Source organism: Etheostoma spectabile, chromosome 5 (genome assembly GCF_008692095.1).
Source record: "Etheostoma spectabile isolate EspeVRDwgs_2016 chromosome 5, UIUC_Espe_1.0, whole genome shotgun sequence".
Lineage (NCBI taxonomy): Eukaryota > Metazoa > Chordata > Actinopteri > Perciformes > Percidae > Etheostoma > Etheostoma spectabile.
Genome location: NC_045737.1, coordinates 23,781,931 through 23,801,627, shown reverse-complemented (window position 1 = coordinate 23,801,627; position 19,697 = coordinate 23,781,931). Strand labels below are relative to the sequence as shown.

Here is a 19,697-nt window from a genome sequence, read left to right as displayed (position 1 = left end):
TTATCCCTGCTCCCCTCTTATTCTGAGTGACAGAGGTACAGCATTCGACTAAAGACACAGCTTGTCCAGGACGTTGCTTCTCTAGCTATGCGCTCGTACGCCATTATCAGTGGGGACAACAGAGTTGTGTTGTCACTGTTGACGCCAGCACCGCTGCTGATGGGCAGCAGAGAGCTTTGTTCCTACCTGTCTTACACCCACCTATGTTTATCAGCGGATAACAGGCTGTGAAACTATGCCCGGTAAGAATGGGCATCCGTCCACTGCCCATAAACTTGAAAAAACTGAGCCACTGGGCGACAATAGTAAGTGGCGGGACCTTCCTCTATCAACCAGGCTGGTAAGTTTTGGCCACACTTCCTGAGGAGGATTGGGGGAGGGGCAAGAGAGAAATGAGAAATAAAGTGGTATCAGGCCTGCAGGGTGGGTAGTTGCAAAATCCTCCTCACGCAGTTTTTGACTGGCACTTCTTGTATTGCTCACCTCTTTCCTCCCTAAGCCCTGTCAAAACAGGGACAAGAAAAAACTTTGCAGACAGCAATCCTAAATGTAGGCGTAGCACTCAGGCATATACCACTCCTTTAATGTGCTTTTCAAGATATGTATATTAGAGATTCCTTTTTTCTTCCTGTATCATAGCGGTTTTCAAAAATCTCTTGCAGTTACCTTTTAATACTCAATTTTGAATGTTGTTTTTCACAGAGTTGGCTGAAACTGTGTGTACCGAATGTTCTCTTTCTACAGTAAAACAAACTTGAATTCCCAACAAAATTGACAAAAAACTCTAGAGCGTTGTCACATAGCGCTGTATCTGTATATATAGAAGCAGCACTGCCTATTTCCGTCCAAATGACCTTAATCATGTTACTGTAGCCGAAAATAAAATGAGGCAAAATGCGAAAACAAATTCAGCACTAGATCCACGATGCACAACAAAAATAAGCATGGCACACACACATTAATATGCAGCATCTCCTGTGAAGTCAGAAGTGAACTTGAAAGTGAATAAGGCAGAAATAAAAATTGCTTTGTCAAGCAGGTTGTTCTCTGCGCTGAGTGTGATTTGTTTATTAGATTAACCTTAGATTAGATTTTGAGATGGCTGCACAAGCACTGACATATTAGATTTATACCGGAGCTAAAATGCTTGGACTTCACCATCAGCTTGTTTACTGCTGAATCCTTTACATCCAAATAATACCTGCACGTATGAAAGTCCTTATGGATATACAGTTAAAACGCTGATTCATTCATATGTCAGTACAAACTCACGTAACATCAATGCCATGTGTCAACTCATTGGCCATGAATGTCAAATAACAAATAATGTTCACGCTCAAAAACGCTCACAATATGATTCAAAAGGATTTAACCAAAGCAGTCAGCAGTGAGAAACTTTCAATTACTGCTGTTGGAATAATTGGAAGATGGTGATTGGAATCATTGGCAGATGGTTTCCTCCCCTGCTTTTAATATGTAAATGAGTGGGGAGAGAGTGAAGAGACAGGGATGTATGAAAGGAGAAGAGTAATGTTAAAGAAAAAATGTAATATACAATGGATTTTTAAACACAAATGCATGAGTCACCAACCTTGTTAGTCAAGTGGAATGAAGAATGTAGCTGAGGAAGTGCTACATTTTATGCAGAAGGTTGTTCTTTTGTTTGCATTTGAATTCAAAGGCTGGCCTTTAATTAGCCATTGTGGACTGAGGTAACCCAAGGAGCAAGCTCCATGCATTTCATAAAACATTATTGACCAGAAGGACTCAAATAACCTCATCCTCGCCGGGGAGATCAGTGCAGTGATCCATTTCTTTGTGGAAAATGACATACAAATTGCAAGTGGAGGCAATAGCATTCATGAATATGCATAAAATGTGTCATCTAGAGTTTGCTAAGGCACAACTGATCTGCTATTTTAATCTAGTGTTTTCTAAACTAGTGAAATGAAACATTTAAAATCCAATTCAAAATACAAAACAGACATTCATCCAAGTCTGGTATAGTTTTCCTGTAGTCTGCTCTTAAAACTACAACAAATCTGACCGTGTTTTTACTGTAATCATGAAGTTGAATTTCTTTCCGTTCTTATCCAGACCACGTTGATCTGGTGCCGAATCTGATCTTCCAGCATCCCTGACCCTAGAGCAGCTCGCCCATGCTAGCATTTGTAATAAAGAAAATATAAAGATTTTTTCAATCAACTTTTTAATATTAGTAATGGGATCCTACATGGTCACACTATTTTCTGCTTATTTCATTCACATTTAAGAATCTTAGTTTCCTTTTCTCACTGGTTTGAAGTGGGTAGGATTTAGCATTTCCTATTTAAATCAAAATCTGATGAATGGGTTGTTTGGTCACTGTTTCTGATCAAACCACACATATTAAATGTTATGAAGTTGATACGATATAAAGTTGTCAGGGGCTTACACGACACAATAATAGTGTATAGTAGTAGTAGTAGTAGCAGTAAAGTGTGTCCAAAACACATTTACGGTTTAATTGGAGATGTTGTCTCATGGCTAAATAACTTGTTGAATCTCAAAGGTTTTCTTACCTACAATATCTACAGTGAAATCCTTTTTTCTGTCATTCAGTTGCATGTAAAATCTGTCCTGCCAGCGGTTGTAAGCCCTTAACTCCAAATCTCACTTTACTCTCGGCTTTTCTCTGTTGCATGCAGCTAACATCTTTATTCCCGTGGCTTTGCATGCAGCCGGATTTCTCAGGGGATTCAAACAGAAAAGAGACCAGAGAAAAACAGTTTAAGAGATTAATTTATTTTATTTTCCCCTTCATCATGATCACAACACTTGCTTGTGTGGGTATGTGTGAGAGATAAAGAGAGAGACAAGTCTACAGTGAAGTGTATGACTAGTAGTTGTGTTGACAAGGCACTTTTTCTGTTTGAAAGTGTCCCAACTGTGCCCCAATGTAAGGCTGAAGAGCTTTACCAGCATTTATATTCTCTCCGATCAACTGTTCAAACATTTCATTCTCAACATCTAATCATGCTTCATCTGTTGTTTGTTGAACCAAAAGGAAAAAAACAGTTATGGGCAAAATCGAATGATATTGAAGCTGTACTGTTACCATTTACACCCAGGCAATTTTCCTGGTATGAAAGAGCTGATTTGTTGCATAAAGTAATCAAATTAGATTTGCTAGCAACAGAGCAATAAGGGAAGCTAGTACACTAAGTAACACACTAAGGAGGTGTATGCACATTCACAACTCTTGACCAGGTGCTCAGCAATGGTGAAAGGGAGACAGTGAGGAAAAAAGAAAAAATAATAGCCATACTCTGGACTGATTCTCCCTTAGGGGTGTAATCCATAACATTGCATTGTTACTTAATGTCCGTCGGCTAAACATCGGTGTGTGTGTGTGTGTGTGTGTGTGTGTGTGTGTGTGTGTGTTTGACGGAGATCTGTTTAAGTTAAATTCTGCGTAAAATACCACAAACCACACATCAATGCTGAGTGCAGAACTGACGCTTTCTCTCCTATTAAAGTGCTCATATTCTGCTTTTTGGCTTTTTCCTTTCCTTTATTGTGTTGTATATCTTTTTGTGCATGTTATAGGTTTACAAAGTGAAAAAAAAAGAGTCCACCCCAAAAGGGACTTACCATCTCTAACATAAAACACTGTTCACAAACTGCTCCAAACAGCTCTAATGTAGTCCAGCCTTTACTTCCGTGACAAACGAGCGTCACTTTATAACTCACGTTATAATGCTCGCCTAGCTGCTAGCATGGCATACTCTCATACTCTGCAACTGACTAGCTTGCAGTGCTTACCTAGGTACTGTGCATGTGCGACTCCCAACAAAGATGGAATAAAAGTGAGATGATTCACTCGGAAGCTAAAACAGAGAGCTCAACACACAGGATGAAAAACAAAAATATGGTGTTTTTTGAAAATAAACCACATAAACCTGTTCTGGTACAACCTCTAAATATAATTATGAACCTGAAAATGAGCATAATTTTAACACTTTAAAGGTGCAATATGTAATACTGACAGCTAGTGTTTAAAATAGTTACTGCAGTACAATCCAAAATACTGGAGATAGTTGTCTCCCCCCCACCCCCTCCTCCCCAGACTCAAAGTTCACGGAGGTTGCCAGGCTGAGACCGGAGCATCCAACAATGTTGCCAGATTGTTGTCAAAGCCATCTCTAGAGCCACAAATGTTAAAAAGAATATTCAAGTTGAATATTCAAGTTTGCACATCTGATTTAATTTTTCATTTCCAGGTCTACATGGGACAGCGAGGACGAGGATGATGAAGACAGGCGAGGACGAAGCTGCACCCTGCAGTACCAGCATGCCATTGTCAGAGTCCTGACCCATTTTGTAGCTGAGTCAGCTGATCCTCGGGGCCAGACCAGCTTCATGCTGGGCACTGATTGGCAGGTGGACATCACAGAGCTGGTGTGGGATTTCCTGAAGGTAGAGGACCCCCAGATTGCACGGCTCCTGGACAGGAGGATACTGGTGGGACTTGACATGGGGATGACCACTATCCAGGTAGGCCATGAGTTAGCTTTAAAGGGGAACTGCATACCAGTTTCATGTGTAGAATTCAGAAATGTCACAGGTACAGTTAGGATCTTTTTTTCATAGCGTTAGACTAGGTCTGGGCAATATATGGATATCATCTATAGATTAGGCTAGATATCATCTTGAATTTTGGATATAGTAACATTGTAATATGACATAAGTGTTGTCTTTTCCTGGTTTTAAAGACTACATCACTGTACAAAAATGTAATTTTCTGAACTTGCCAGACTGTCCTAGCTGTTCTATTATTTGCCTTCAACCACAGTCATTATATTCAAATTATTAATGATTATTTATCAAAAATCTCATATAAAATCTCATATAAAACATCTCTCATATTTTGTGAAAGCCCCATTAGTCAACCCTACAATATTGTTGTAGTATCAATTTCAAGGTCTTTGGTCAAAAATATTGTGATTTTTGACATTACATTGGACATTATTTAGTATTACTATTAATAATGAAAACGGTGTGTTCACCATATTACCCCCAACCGGCACTTTCAGAGAACCACCCACCAAGAGCCTGAGTCTGTCCAAGGTTTCTGCCTAAAAGGAAGTTTTTCTCATTACTGAGCCTTCCTTAAGGAAGTTTTTCCTTGCCACTGTCGCCCTAAATGCTTGCTCTTGGAGAATTATTGGAATTGTTGGGTCTTTGCTAATTATAGAGCATGGTCTAGACCTACTCTATCTGTAAAGTGTCTTGAGATAACTCTTTTTATGATGTGATACTATAAATAAAAATTGAATTGAATTGATAGTTGCTGACATCTGGGAATGCGGCAACATTGCTAAAAATGACATTGAATATGACGTTCAGTCAGTCAGAGAGGTTGGAAACAAACCCTCAGGTTAGCCAAATTGTATTATGATTACATAAATTCTACATGCAAACATGTAGTGTACAGACAGACCGACTACCTGGTTCCACCTTTTACCCTTTTTTTATGGGCACTTTGGTGAGTAAAATGTTGTATTGAAAGCAATGATAGCTGAAAATTTTAGATAGAACATTTTAGAAACTGGAAACGATTAAAACGGTTCTGTCAACTGTTTAACCGGCTAATCATTTCAGCTGGACTTGTAGGCCTGTATATTGTTGGATTGTTTAAATTTATTATAAAACATTGTATTTGTATGTGTTTTGTGTGCACAAATCTTAACTTGTAAGGTAACTAGGACCTATAACTGTCAAATTAATGTAGTGGAGTAAAAATTACAAAATTTCCCACTGAAATGTAGCAGAGTAGAAGTAGAAAGTAGCATGACAAAGAAAGTTTCAAGTAAAGTACAAATACCTCAACTGTATACTTAAGTACAGTATTTGAATAAATGTACTTAGTTACAGCCCACCCCTGAGTGCTAGTCCTTTTAATATTCCACTTGTGTGTGTACTTCCCAAAATAAGACCATGATTCCCATGGACCCTGTTGCTTCCTGTCTCAAAGAACTCCTTCTCCCAATCAATGCTTTGTGAAAAGAAGGAGGAGGATCTGGAAACAGCTCCTGCTAACAGTGAATATGCACTCAGTCATTCTACCATCTGCCATCGTGTGAATCTCTTGAAGCTTCAGTCACATTTGTGCTGGAATATCGATGGCTGGTTCTTCCTACTCTAGAAATTTCTCCCAAAGTCTGATTATGTGAAATGCAGTGCAGAGGGCACTTGAGGCTGCCAATGTTCTTGGCAAAGGTCTGTTTTAGTAATTACAGAATATGAAATGGCAAATATTTAAATGTCTCAAAAGTAATGCGCCGGTAATGATTTCATTACTGTTAAAGTTTCTTTAAATTGGGTCATTTTAATTATTTGAAATATGATATTAAACAAACTTTGTATTTTAACGCGTGCTGTCAACACAGACACATGCTAATATATAATATACTGTAGGAACAGGAACATGTGGTTTATTCCAGGGACAATAACAGATGTCATTGTCTCTGCTGCCGTTTGACTAGTACCTCCTTTTGTCTGGTGCTTACCAGTGTGTACTGCAGGCTCTCAGCAGTGAGTGGGTCATCCCCCTCAGCCCTTTGGTTTGTCTTGCTTTTCTGTCTAACTGGATAATTATGATACTCCTACTGGCATCTGTGTGATTGGAATCTGCTCCCTGGTATCGAGGACTCATCTGTGTGCCTGTGTGCAGATGTGTATTCACCTTTGCGGAAAACATCCACGCTCTCACACGCACAAGCACTAACGGGAAAACATGACAAGCCCAAAGGTCTGACAGCTGTTGACTACCTGTGCCACGCGCCACACAGACTAATGTACGAGGAGACATTTATAGAGATATGCATGCAGAGAAAGTCACACATGCCACACATGGCATTCATCATCAATTCAGATAGACTTCCTGTTTCTGAACTGGGGTTAAAGTCTTCCTTGCCTCTGGATCAATCAAAAGGAATGGATTATTATCTGAAGGAGGTATTGGGCTTGGATGGCAGCCAAGTCCAGTTGTTTTTTGATCTACATAGCCTTAGTAAGGATATAAAAATAAAAAAGTAGGTTTTGCATATTGCGCAGGGGCTTGTGAGCTTTTTATGTTAGATGAAACACTCGGGAAGACATTTTCTTAAATCACCTATATCTCGTGGTAATCCGCTTTTTTCATGTCTGTGACATCTTCACTACTAAGTGCTCATTGATGTGATGTTTTTGCATTCCACCTGCCAGGAATCCCTTGTCAATCAAGCGCCGTGACCAGTGTTTACCTTTTTCTGCTTGTTTCTCATCAGTTTTCTGTTAAAGTTTTTGTAGGGACTAGTGCTCCTTTTCTCAGTTCAGCTTCGGTTGCTGTCGTTGCTGATTTCTCCTGGGAAAGACCTCCCCAACCCTGGGTGTTTAGAGCAGATATAAATATAAAACAAAACTTTCATGAACAGGCTATACAATAGGTTGAGTCACTATTGCAGAGTAACACATCTGTAATTAATCGTACCAGAATGTAAGAAAGTTATAGCTTGACTATTTTAGATGGAATGTTGTGGGAATGTGTTCTTCATCTTTTCCTTTTAAACTTCCTCTAATGCCACAGTCTGTAATCTTTTCCTTCTATTTTCTTTCTTCATTGTCTCTGGCACCTCCTAGGTGTTGTCTCCTTTGTCAGATTCAATCCTGGCAGAGAAGACTATCACAGTGGTGGATGACAAAGTGACCATCACAGAGTTGGGGGTCCAGCTGGTGACGGGCCTCTCTATGAGCCTGCAGCTCAGTCCCGGAAGCAACAGAGCCATCCTGGCTACCACCACCACGCAGGAGATTCTGCAGAGCCCCAAACAGGTCAAGTTGTTTCAACGATTAGCTGATTAATTGAGTCATCCATCGACAGAAATCTAATCAACACTTGCTAGCTCCAGCTTCTAATTGTGATGATTTGCGACTGATAATCAGCAGGTTAATGGATAGTGAATATAATTGCTGCAGCCCTGTATATAAGAGACCTGAGTCAAAGTTTGATGTTAACATGAGTGTCTGTTAGCCACCACGGTTGAATACAAAGCCTCTATTCTAATATATGAAAAAAACAAGGCCAGTGGTTATTTGCAAACACTACATGTCAGAAACTCTCCGGTTCTAAACCCAAACGCAGACCAGGACAAGGTAGGTGGTGACAAATGTGAGTGTTTATTGAAGACAATACAAAAATATACTTGAAAAGGTGATGCCAGGCGTGTGGACAGGTGAGTCTGGGTGATAGAATGCTGATGGTGGTGACAAACTTGTCAAAAGGTGAGTACTGGTGAACAGGAGTCTTGAAGGAATGACGAAGTTGATGGCTTTGGTTGTCAGACCAGGATGAAGGAAGTTCCAGGCTGGAGATACTGAAGACAGAGAAACAGTTTAGCAAACAGAAATTGACTAGCAACCATTTGTCTGGAATGCAAGCACACATGCTAGCATGGCTAATGATCCGGCAGGTCACAGCTTAAGTAGTGTAATGATGATGATCAGGAACAGGTGTGTAGATTGCTAATGAGAAACAAGTGAAAACAGATTCAGGTGATCTTGGAATTCCCGCCATTGCACTTGTTTCCCAGCAACCAGAACAAGGTACGTTTAGGAATGTCACCCAAAACACAAAAACAAACCAGACAGACAGGGAAAACCTGCTCAAGGGGATGGGTTCATGACAATTTAGCCAGGTCTGATTAAGATAGATACTGATGATAATGAATTTTACTCCAGTAATTATTATGTCCTAGCATGTTTAATTATTCCTCAATGGTTTGATGGCCATTGAATGAAAGACATTTATATTATCTACTGAAGCCTATGAAAGATTCTGCAGCTTTTCAAAACAAAAGACTTCCTTCCCAATGTCATTTCACACCCTTAAGGTCCTTGAATGAGCAATGTTCCAATCAAAGAAAGCCATGAGTGTGCATGTGCTTGTGTACAATTGTCTATTTGTTTGTTCCACACCGTCCCTAACCCTATTAACTCCCAAGGCCTGAAAGCAAGAGTGTGACAGAATGTGTTTCCTTGGGCAGCTAATGAAAACGGGAGCTTAATCTCAGAGCATGCAAAAGCAACACCACGGCTTCCCCTCTAAAATATGACTTACAGCCCAAACTTTCATATTTTGCTTCCCTTACTCATGTGCCCTGCATTCTCATTGTGGCTCCTTTGATCTGTCCATCAAGCTCCCTCACAAGTTCTCTGGAATGCTCCTTTAGATTCCTCACCTCCCCCACCCCCCACCCCCTCTTTCTCCAAGTAAGGAAGGATGGGAAGGCCATTTTCTAACCTATCTCCCCACGCAAACTGTGAAGATAAGCAAGCAGCGCTGCACTGTAAGTCGTCTGGTGTCAGTAATTAGGGAGCGTTGACGAACCGCTGCAGGGATCTGCTTGTGCGCCTTTGAGGATTTGTCCTTAGGCAACATTAGAAGGCAAATTTGGAAATTAAAGTAGGAGAAGGCATAAGATGCCTATGTTTGGCAAATCCTCACTCGCCTGAACAATGTTTTATATCACTATTTGGTCTTTTCCACCTATCTTTTAATCTATATCCCCTCTTAGTTTAGAGAGTAGCCGCTGAGATAGTGGAACCACAAGACTTACTAAGCTTGTACTGGACTTACAATGTTTTACACAATTAGAAAGCTCTATAAATATTGTTAGTGGATGTGGTGCATTGACAAAAGGAAACTTAAATGCAAATAATCATTATGTGTCTCATGTTTACCAATGCACTGCACTCCTTAGAGTAAAAGCCTGTGGCAACAAGCAGTGGTATATTACAGAGTACCTGAACAACATCTGGTTAAAGGTCTAACTTCCCAACAAAGACGCCTTGCAATTTCATAATAATTTCCTGCTAATACAATGAAAGCAATTTGATCTGTTCCAGTTTGTTTCCATGAAATGAGGCTAGATGCAGTATTTTTCCACTATTATTTCCATTTCTCTGTTAATACAAAACCACAGCATGTTGTCTATGTGTCACTGCCTACTTATTCTCGCCTATTGTTGTTTGTGTGTTTTCTCACAGGAGGCCTTGATCAGTGCATGGCTTCAGTTCAGCGACGGCTCTGTGGCTCCTCTAGACCTGTATAATCCCGACTTTTTTGTCCTGACGGCCACCTCCCTAGATGAGGAAATAGTCACAGTGCAGCAGAACCCCTCATGGAAATGGCCTGTCATTGTGACGGAGGCGGAGGGCCAAGGCCTGCTGGTCAGGGTGGAAATGACTGTTTGTGAGGTGTGCCAGAAGTTCAAGCGCCGCAGCGTCTTGGCGGCGGGGAACTGTAACGTCAGGGTGAAGTTTGGTCACGGTGACAGCTCAAGGGGAGGGATCAGCGACTATGGTCAAGATGGAGACGATATGGAGAACAAAGGCAGGCTCTCACCCTCCCAGGACAAGACCGGCCCTGACACCCACTACTATGGCAGCTCCATCTCTGACATGGAGGACGGCGTGTTAAGGAGAGCCACCCCCACTAGAAGCGCAATAATACGCAGACCCAATGGGGATAAACTCTCTGGTGATGGTAATCAGAATATGCCGGTTGACTTTGCTGACTTTCCTGCACAAGTGGACCTTCCCCGTGGCCGCAATATGGACGACGACCTCATTCAGACAGCTCGCGGGCTCACTGACCTGGAGATCGGCATGTACGCCCTGCTGGGGGTCTTTTGTCTTGCCATCCTCGTCTTTCTAATCAACTGCATCTCCTATACCCTGAAATATCGCCACAAGGAGCTCTCGATCGAGGGCCAGGAAAATCTGAACCACGCCCACGATTGGGTGTGGCTGGGGAACGAGGCAGAGCTGCTGGAGAGCCAAATCAGCCTGTCGCCACAGCAGGAGGAACAGACCTCCATGATGGACTCGAGCAGCGGGCTCGAGGAAGGCAGCCACTTGCTGAACGGAGGCTCGGCCCAAAAAAACGTGCAGGGCCAAGTGCACCGGGCGGCAGACACAGGGTGCATAGCCAAGGACAGCAAAGGTGACTCCCCCACCACCAAGAGGAAGCGGGTTAAGTTTACCACGTTCACCACCATCCCCTCGGACAGTAGCTACCCCACTGTTAACACACTGACAGGAAGCCACAGCCAGGACATTAAGTGGGTGTGCCAAGACGTGGAGCTGGGAGACTCCAAGGAGCTGCGCAATTACATGGAAAGGTTAAATGACAGTGCTTTAAAAGAGGTGGCATAATTTACCGTGTGCCCTTGTAACAAACTCACCCTTATGCCTTTCAGAGCAAAGTGGGTCTGGACAGAAAACCGGACCTGGAAATTGACTTTAGAATCACCCCAAACTGCCAAAGGGTCATTAAATGAAAGAGGATTGTCATGATTCCACAAGTGATTGATGATGAATCCCTCATGAAAGAAATGTCAATGACTGAGGACGTCAGGTGGTTCTTTTTTCATTTGTTAGTCAGATGATTACCTTTTTATCATCATTTTATGACTGCAGGGGTTAGATAGAATGATCTGCAGCGACTATGTGTATTTTAAAACGAACAGTAACATGACTAGATAGATGTTCTGAATATGAGTGTACATTAAATGGTTTTGGGAAGTTTTGTAATATTTTGGATATTAATTTCTTACGCCAGATACTTATTCTGTGGAAGAGTTCTGGAAAGGCCAAAGTAGCAATGGGAAATGTTTGCATGTCGATTAAGAAAAAAAAAAGAAAAGAAAAAAAGGCACAACTCTCCGGTTCATTCTCATCCTCCTTAACACGGCAGAAGACCTGTTAAGTATACACCAAACAGTCTCCAAAGCATTGTATTGTTGCTCTGTACATTGTATTTTCATAACATTTAAGAAATACACAACAATGTTAAGAGTGTGTATCAGCTTTTATTGACCGCAGCATCATAAGATCATTCATTTCTCACGTCCTAAGGCCAGCTGAGGAATGTGTTTGAGGGAAGGGGAACCAATTACACGTTCATCCTTGTATCAAGAGTATTCCATGAGATGTAATATACCCACAAGCCACAACACAATCTGCTCTTCTTTAATGCTGGTGTCCAGTACCCTAACATGACAGCCGGTGTATCCATGTAAGGGGCTTTTAAACTAAATGGCTGGACAGCATGGTAATGTGACATTTCCTACTGCCAGGCCCAAGTTTTGTCAGCTTTAAAGAAAATGCCAATTAAGGTCTCGTTAACCTCTGTCCCATTGCCTCTGGGAAAAGCATACTGATGAACAAACCAGGGATGAAATGTGCTCTCCATCTCTCAGGTGGAATGTGGATACAAAGAGGGATAATTACAGGCAAGTTGGGAAGTGTCTACTTTTTGGAAATGGATCTTTTATTATTCAGATAATTGGACAAATAATAATCACTCTGGAAACGTCCTAAACAAAGGTAGTCGGCTGAAAAATTGAATGTTATTACCATCACAGTGGTGTTGGCTGATTGCGGGTTTTTTGTATTATTTTCCATCAAGCAGAGAAATGTTCACATTATGTTAACTGTTCCTGCAGTGTGGATCAGATTGTTAATCAGCAACGCTCACAGTATAGCTTGGAAGAAAGGAGGTGAGACACTCTGGCAAACGGTATTACTACCTTGAGTGTAATTAGGGGATGCCATTTAGTTTGGCTCAGTTATGTCAACAGTCAGCAGCACTGACTGAAGCCTCTCCAGACACCTGTATAAAAGTTTAGTGGCCTTTCTACTTTTATTTAATAAGTTCACGTAGCTTGGAACTGATCCTCTTTTCTACTTCCGTGGTGCTGCTGTTGGTCCACTGCATGCTGATCCAGGACACCGACTTAACTTAACAAAAACTGTATATATGAAGCTACAACCAGCAGATGATTAGCTCAGCATAAAGACTGGAAACAAGGAGAAATAGCTAGCCTGACTTTGTCCAAGAAAGAAAAAAAATCAAAGTGTCTGTTACAGACACTGATCTCTAAAAATGTACCAATTAATACTTCATGTTTTGTTTATCTGAACTGTACAAAAGTTAAAGCGTAAAAAGGTTTTACAGGGAATTACAAACAGCAGCTGAGAACTACCTCATGTAATGGATCACATTATTGTGACATGGAAATGCACCCAGACACACACACACACACACACACACACACATACATACACACAGTGGCTAAGACCTGCAAAAGATCACACAATTGTGCTTTCCAGCACATAAACATGCACACACACACACAAACACACATATGCACAGGAAAAACTCTTCCTCCTCACTCTTTGGTCTCTGTTTCTTTTCTACCCTGATTTGTTGTTGTCTTTGTTTCTTTGTCTGCGGTGCGATCTGCTGTCTACTGTGTGATTTCCCTGTCTCCATGGCTCCATCGGTGGCTGCAGGGGATTGAAACAACATGTGCTGTGTGCTGGGAGCATGGCTGCTGTGTTCAGCCTGTGGACTGTGAAGGGCGTGAAGAGCCAGTGCTGGTCTGGGATGGATTTAACTGTTAGCAACAAGGGGTATGATTGATGGAGGGCGCTGTGTAATTAAAACACCACTGTGACTCTCTTCCCGTGACTGTCGTTGGTGGCTTAAGCCTTTTCAGGTGAGAGCAGAACAGCCCAGCAAATTAAAGCCCCACCATCTCTACCCCCTTGGGCTCTGGTTTCAGACAAGTGTTCACACCAGCTAGGATGTGGCACAGGAGATTTAATGATTGTATTCACTTCCATTCTTAGACCACGGTAACTCAAGACTCCTTTCTGTTGGCTATAAGGTCTCGACTTCCCTTAAAGAAAAGGGGAAAAGCCTTCCCCAGGTCTCCATCTTAAATGGATTTTTAATTAAATTGATGATGTGAGACCAACACACCCACACTAATGGTTGGCTGTGCTCCCTGTGGTCCTAATGTGTGGGGCCTGTGTTTGCAATTTCTAAATGATTATTTGCTGCTTGATTTATGTTGCTTCCTTTGAATTTGTTTGGAAATCAGTTTGCAGTAGTTTTACAGTAAGTAAACGTGCACAAACATGCTGTCGCAGAGGAACGAAGGAGCAGCTGACAAGGTCAGTTTGACATTCCAGTCTGACCGATTTTTACAGATGGAGCCACAGGGAACCAAATACAACAGCGCTCATAAACAACACCCTGGTGCCAGATTTGTGTCTTGTAAGCACAATCTCCCACCTGACCAGTGCACCACAGTGGGAAGAAAAATACCAGAGAACATACACACACATACACATACACACACACACACACACACACACACACACACACACTGAGTCTGTCACTAGCCTTGTAAGAGCTCTTTATTGACAACATTGAGCCTACAGCCCCCTACCAAAGCCTGGACCTGGACATAATTCTAAGACTAGGATGGTATTGATCTATAGTTTTCTTATTGTCAACAAATCCCACAAAACACAAAAACCTAGATGTCCATTGCTCAGTAGCTACTTCATGACTTCCCTAGTGTCTACAGTAGCAGCAGAAGATGTTAATTAACTAAATCTATTAAAATCTAAGAAAATTCAAGTAATGGCTTAAAACAGCTGGTCACCTTTTTTTTAAGCAAAAAAAGAGTATTTATTCAAGATAATATTTGATGTGAATTAATACAGACCCTATGGCAGAGAGGAATAAGCCATATCAGACTTTAGCCCTATTCACACTGTACTAGTATTATTTGGGGACCACTTTTAATTTGTAATACTGTAAATGCGGAGGTTGCCTGCGATCTTAATCCCATGCTAACCTGTTATGTCTGTAATTTGTAAAAAAAAAAAAAAAAAAAGCCAACACTGGTTGTGTCATAATATTAATCGGCATCTCTGTGATATGGGGTCACTTTGGCTGCGTTGCCAATTATGAACACTTTTTTTGGCATCCTGGACCTTTATTTGATAGGACAGATAAAGGGGAGAGAGGGGAATGACATGCAGTAATGGGCTGCTGATCAGAATTGAACCTGCTGCTACTGCCGCGTGGACTGAGCCTCTGTACACGCTTTATCAGGTGAGCTACCCAGGCAGCCCGTGAACAAATGTGCTGACATCACTAATGCCGTGTGGGTTAATTTCTAAATCAAGTCAATACATCAATTCATTGTTGGTTTTCTTGGTTTTTCAATTTGTTAACTGTAAGACACATTTTGACATTTTGACTTGTCATAGTAGGAAAAGCACAGCTGAAATTGATAACCTTAACAATGTCTCAATTCCATCAAGAGTCCCATTAAGCTATTTCACTGAGTCAGCATGCACAATACCGGGACTCTCCTAAGTGGAATGCTGCCATCATTAATGGTTTTGAATACACCTGTACTTTTTTTGTCAAAATGTCTGCCATAAAAAAGGTCCATAGTGCATACTTTCTGTCGCCACCATGAGGATTTCTAAGTAATGACAACAATTCTGCCTGTGCATTCACATGATACAAGACTTCTGTGATAGCGAGTCACCCCCACCCCTCCTTCACACAGTTAATTATTAATTTAAAAAACAAGACAGACTCTTCAGAAGAGGTCATTATCTTTTGAGTTTCTGCGTGAAAAAGTCGCCGGACGACACCAATTCCTGAACACAGTCCCCACATGCTTAGAATACAGAGAGTTGTGTAGAGCTGAGCTTGAATCAACTCAGTTGGCAATGGCTTGAATGTAACAAGACGTTCATTATTATAAAAAAGTGAACCCTAAATCCAAGTCCCTCAAATAAACTGTTTGTGAAGTGTAGTCTGTTGGTCCCCAGAATGGAGGTGCGTCCCAACAAAATCAGTAGAAAAATCATGTTCTGATTCACACAATGTGATATAAATACAATCTCACACATAACAGTATAAACGTATGCACTACAAGAATAACTCAAAAACCTAAAGGCAATAAACAACTACAGTAGCAGGCGAAGCCCTTCAGTGGCCTGATGTGAGTACCCAACCATGTCATTTAGATATATCGGCCCAGGAGGACCAGCCGAGCCCCATGCACAGGGAGCGACTTATCAGCCTGCTCCTTGAGACAGGCCGGTGCATTCTTCTGCCTAAAGGGAAACAATAAAGGTCAGAGGGATACCAAGATACGCCTAGCTCGGATGGTTTTTCTCAGTGAGATTGTGGCTGAGAAAAATTTATCTTGATACCTGTACTGTTATATGGGAGTCAAGCCACATTCTGTGCAACTAAGACGCTCTAAACCACAGGGCCTGCACATAATAACCAAGGTTGATGCCGTAAATCCAGATGGATGTACGCTGTTAAACACATTTTACGGTTGCTTATTTCACATATCATCCGTCTGAATGAACATCCTTAACCGCTGTGCTCAGTCCCACAGAAAACTCAAATGACAAGACTGGCACACATTCTGGAAAAGTAGATTGTGAGCGGCTTCTTTTCCATTGCTTATATTTTCAGCATGAATTTATGTAGTGACATTGACCGTGAGTTAAACAACTTGCCTCACGTCCAACACAGTCCCGTTTGGAATATCGCGCAGAAAGGGTTCCAGGATGCCGACCAGAAAAAGACAGCTCGGGAAAGATGATTAAGTCTGCGTTAATGCAGATGATTAGTACTTTAGAGATAGGCAATTTGTCTGCTTGGCCGTTTTCTTAAACATTGTGTCTGAATTAGCTTATCTTAATTAACATGTGATGATACCTCCTAATCCTCCAACTACTGAAGGAACATCATCTGAAGCATCAGCCGGTCGCTCATTACATGGGTGAGAGTCAGTAATACAATTAAAAGCAGCTCAGCATTTAGTAGATTGTGTTAGACTGACACATTCCCCCAAAGAGTAATTTAGAGTAGGTGACATCTAATATTAAGCAATACACATGATGGACATGGAGATACACACACCAACACTTCTGATAGACTTCTACCTAGAACTAAAGATATCTGTTGAAAGTGAATGCCACTGACTAAAATCTGTAACCATTACTTTATTCATCTTAATTTATTGTAACATTATGTTGGTGGCCTTTCAGATTGTAGACATATCTATTTTTTAATCTTAGAGCAGTGGGAGGCATATAATTGGTAGGGATTAACAAATAAGGTGAAGAGTCATAGGCCTTAAACCCTAACCCATGCCACTAAGATGGTTTCAAAATATATAGTATCAAATTTAGAACTCTATAAACTTAACAGGCAATGCATTACATTGGCTTTTTGAACACGCACAAAGATACAAAAATAGGTAAAGCAAGTAGAAATGTGCTGGAGGTGCACATTCCACAGTTCACTGTTTGCTTAAATCCTGGCCAATGAATCAACTTAAAATATTGGGAGGTCTGTACCAAAACTATCTGTCTCAGCATTATTGCCTTGCAATTCTGCCTCCATAACCACCTCTATGTGTCAGAAATTCCTTTCAATGAGAAACAAGCCACCACACAAGAATATGACCCGGAGGCATTGCGTTGGTTTCGATCATCAAGTTGTCTGCTCAGTCCCGGCTATGTGGGCTCTCTGACCAAATCAAAAAGGAAATGGCCCTTTCCGAGCCTCGTGACTGTGAGGGCTTAGCATTGCAAAATCTGATCTGTGATGACAAGTTGATTTCAATATACGTCTGACGAAACTACAAAGAAATATACTGCCTTCCCCGATGGGAACGTAAAATTAAGCTGTGTTTTCAACCTTTTTCCAAACAGCCTGCCACAGGGTGTGCTTTTTCTGATATAAATCATTTACACAGTCTACTTTGGGTTTCCCTTTGGAGCAACAAACCATAGCTCTAATCATGAAAGCATTATGGCAGGCTTTAAAGGCACAATCCGTAATTTACACTTAAACAACAGGGTCATACTGACGCCTGAATTTAAAATGTGGTCATTATAAACTATTGTTTTCTGATGCTTCAAATATTTGTCTTGTCTGTATATTAGTAATATTTGTGAACACAGGAGCAAATGTACAGATATTTGTTTTTGTTTAGAATATTTTCATATAACACCTGACTGCACAACCTGTAACTAAAAAAGCAGTGTTCGCTTGCAAGAAAAAGCCTAATGGAAGAGTTGGTAAAGGGATGTGACAGACATCTTAACTATGAAAAATGACAGCCAATTCTCAATTTAATATACTTTAATGGCAACAAATATGAACACAAAACAATATTCCAGTTCTGTAGCATTATGAAAACATAAGATAATTCAAAAATAAACATAATAAATCTGAAGATGACTAATATGCAACAACTCACGGCTATTCGTGAAATGCTCACGTTATTTAATCTAATGATTTGTGTACACGGACACGTTTATCTCCTCTTTTTCGTGGTGGCAAGCACGTTTTTAAAACTAATGTATTTCAAAGGGAAGCACCTTCGATCACAGCACACTACGGTAGCAAGTAGTATTACACGTTGAAAATGAAGTGTATGGAGGTTGGTTGGGGTGGTGGATGGGTCAAACAAAACAGGACTTTCACCCCGGAGACCGGGGATCGTCTCATGCGTGTGACGTTTCCTTTCACCGTTGGTCTTTTCCTCAACCCAAAAGATACAGTATAGATGCTTCCCATTACATGCTGACCACCACAACAAAAACCAAGATAAACATGTCCGTGTACACGATTCAACAGATTAAAAATGACGTGGACCCTGTTGCAACATGATAAAGCAAGTAAACATAAAATATGCAATAAAACAAGGAACAGCATTTATCTGACCAATTAAACACAGGAGTCACGTACTTTTTATGTGCTGTTACAAATGTAACTTTAATTACACCACAGGGTAAATACTGTTCTGAGCTCCCAAAGGCAGTTTTACATTCCCTGGAGAGTCGACAATATTCCTTGAGTCCTGAGAGTACCTCGTGCTTTACCTATTCTTAGAATTGAAGGAACACGCACGCAAGAATTTTTCCTATCGGTGTAAAGCAAAAATAAATGCGTCACAGTCTAATAAATACAGCAACAAAACAGAAGCTTCTTTTTCAAGATGTCCTGCCAAAGCTGCAAAGCCATGATAACACGACAACTTGTGCTCTACTTTGCCATGGAAGTTTAAATCTAAAGATGCCAATGTGAAGTCCACACCTCTTTTTATCACAATCCCTGCATTAGTTATGCAGATATTATTTTAAGAGCTACAGCCAAGGTTGACTCTTAAGCTAAATGTTAGTTTATAATTAGTTATTTGTCATGCGGTCATGTGGTTTTGCAGTTGACCAGAAATGAAAAACTGCTGTGTAGCTTCATAGGAGTCCTGGAGTATTTTTGAACACAAGGAGTTATCATTAGTCATGCATGGTTCCGTTTAAAGGTGCCCTGCCACACAAAACACAACAGCATTTTTCATAGGATGGATTTATAGTATGTGATCCCAGGCAGCATAAACAAATGTTGGGGATGATTTTCTCTTTAATATTAGATTTGAATAAATTAGTGAAAGTGTGTTATTTGGAATTTCCTATTCTGTCATTAGTAGCAATTATTTATGGAAATCCGCAACATAAAATGACCTTCTCAGTTAAAACTAATTCCCCATTCAATGTGATAACCATTGTTACTGCATAGGCGTTTCAAGCTCTCCAAAAGCCCAGCAGTGTTAAATGTAATCAAAAATAATGCTACATTGAAGGCACAAATGTCAGACTGTGGATGTTAGTCCAGATCATTTAAATACTGATGTATCACACCAGTGTCAGTAAAATGGTTAGCACAAGACTAAATCCAAAAATAAACCATAACAGTAAAAATTTTA

General features: G+C 40.8%; 1 protein-coding gene and 1 long non-coding RNA gene across 2 annotated transcripts in view; one reads left to right on the top strand and one right to left on the bottom strand.

Annotated features, from left to right (window-relative positions):
• The window catches only part of si:dkeyp-14d3.1 (transmembrane protein 132C), a 152,834-nt gene extending 140,954 nt beyond the window's left edge, over positions 1 to 11,880 (top strand). The window contains exons 7-9 of the mRNA XM_032516573.1: positions 4,263 to 4,536; positions 7,663 to 7,854; positions 10,069 to 11,880. Coding sequence (XP_032372464.1) covers positions 4,263 to 4,536; positions 7,663 to 7,854; positions 10,069 to 11,238 — 1,636 coding nt within the window. The 3' untranslated portion in view covers positions 11,239 to 11,880. The remainder of the gene's footprint in view (positions 1 to 4,262; positions 4,537 to 7,662; positions 7,855 to 10,068) is intronic.
• Positions 6,390 to 19,691, bottom strand: LOC116690002 (uncharacterized). Its single transcript, XR_004332124.1, has 4 exons — positions 18,668 to 19,691; positions 14,678 to 14,679; positions 12,377 to 12,390; positions 6,390 to 6,400 (listed from the first exon to the last, which is right to left on the bottom strand). It is a non-coding gene; the product is annotated as an uncharacterized LOC116690002 (long non-coding RNA).
• Positions 19,692 to 19,697: the final 6 nt, after the last annotated feature.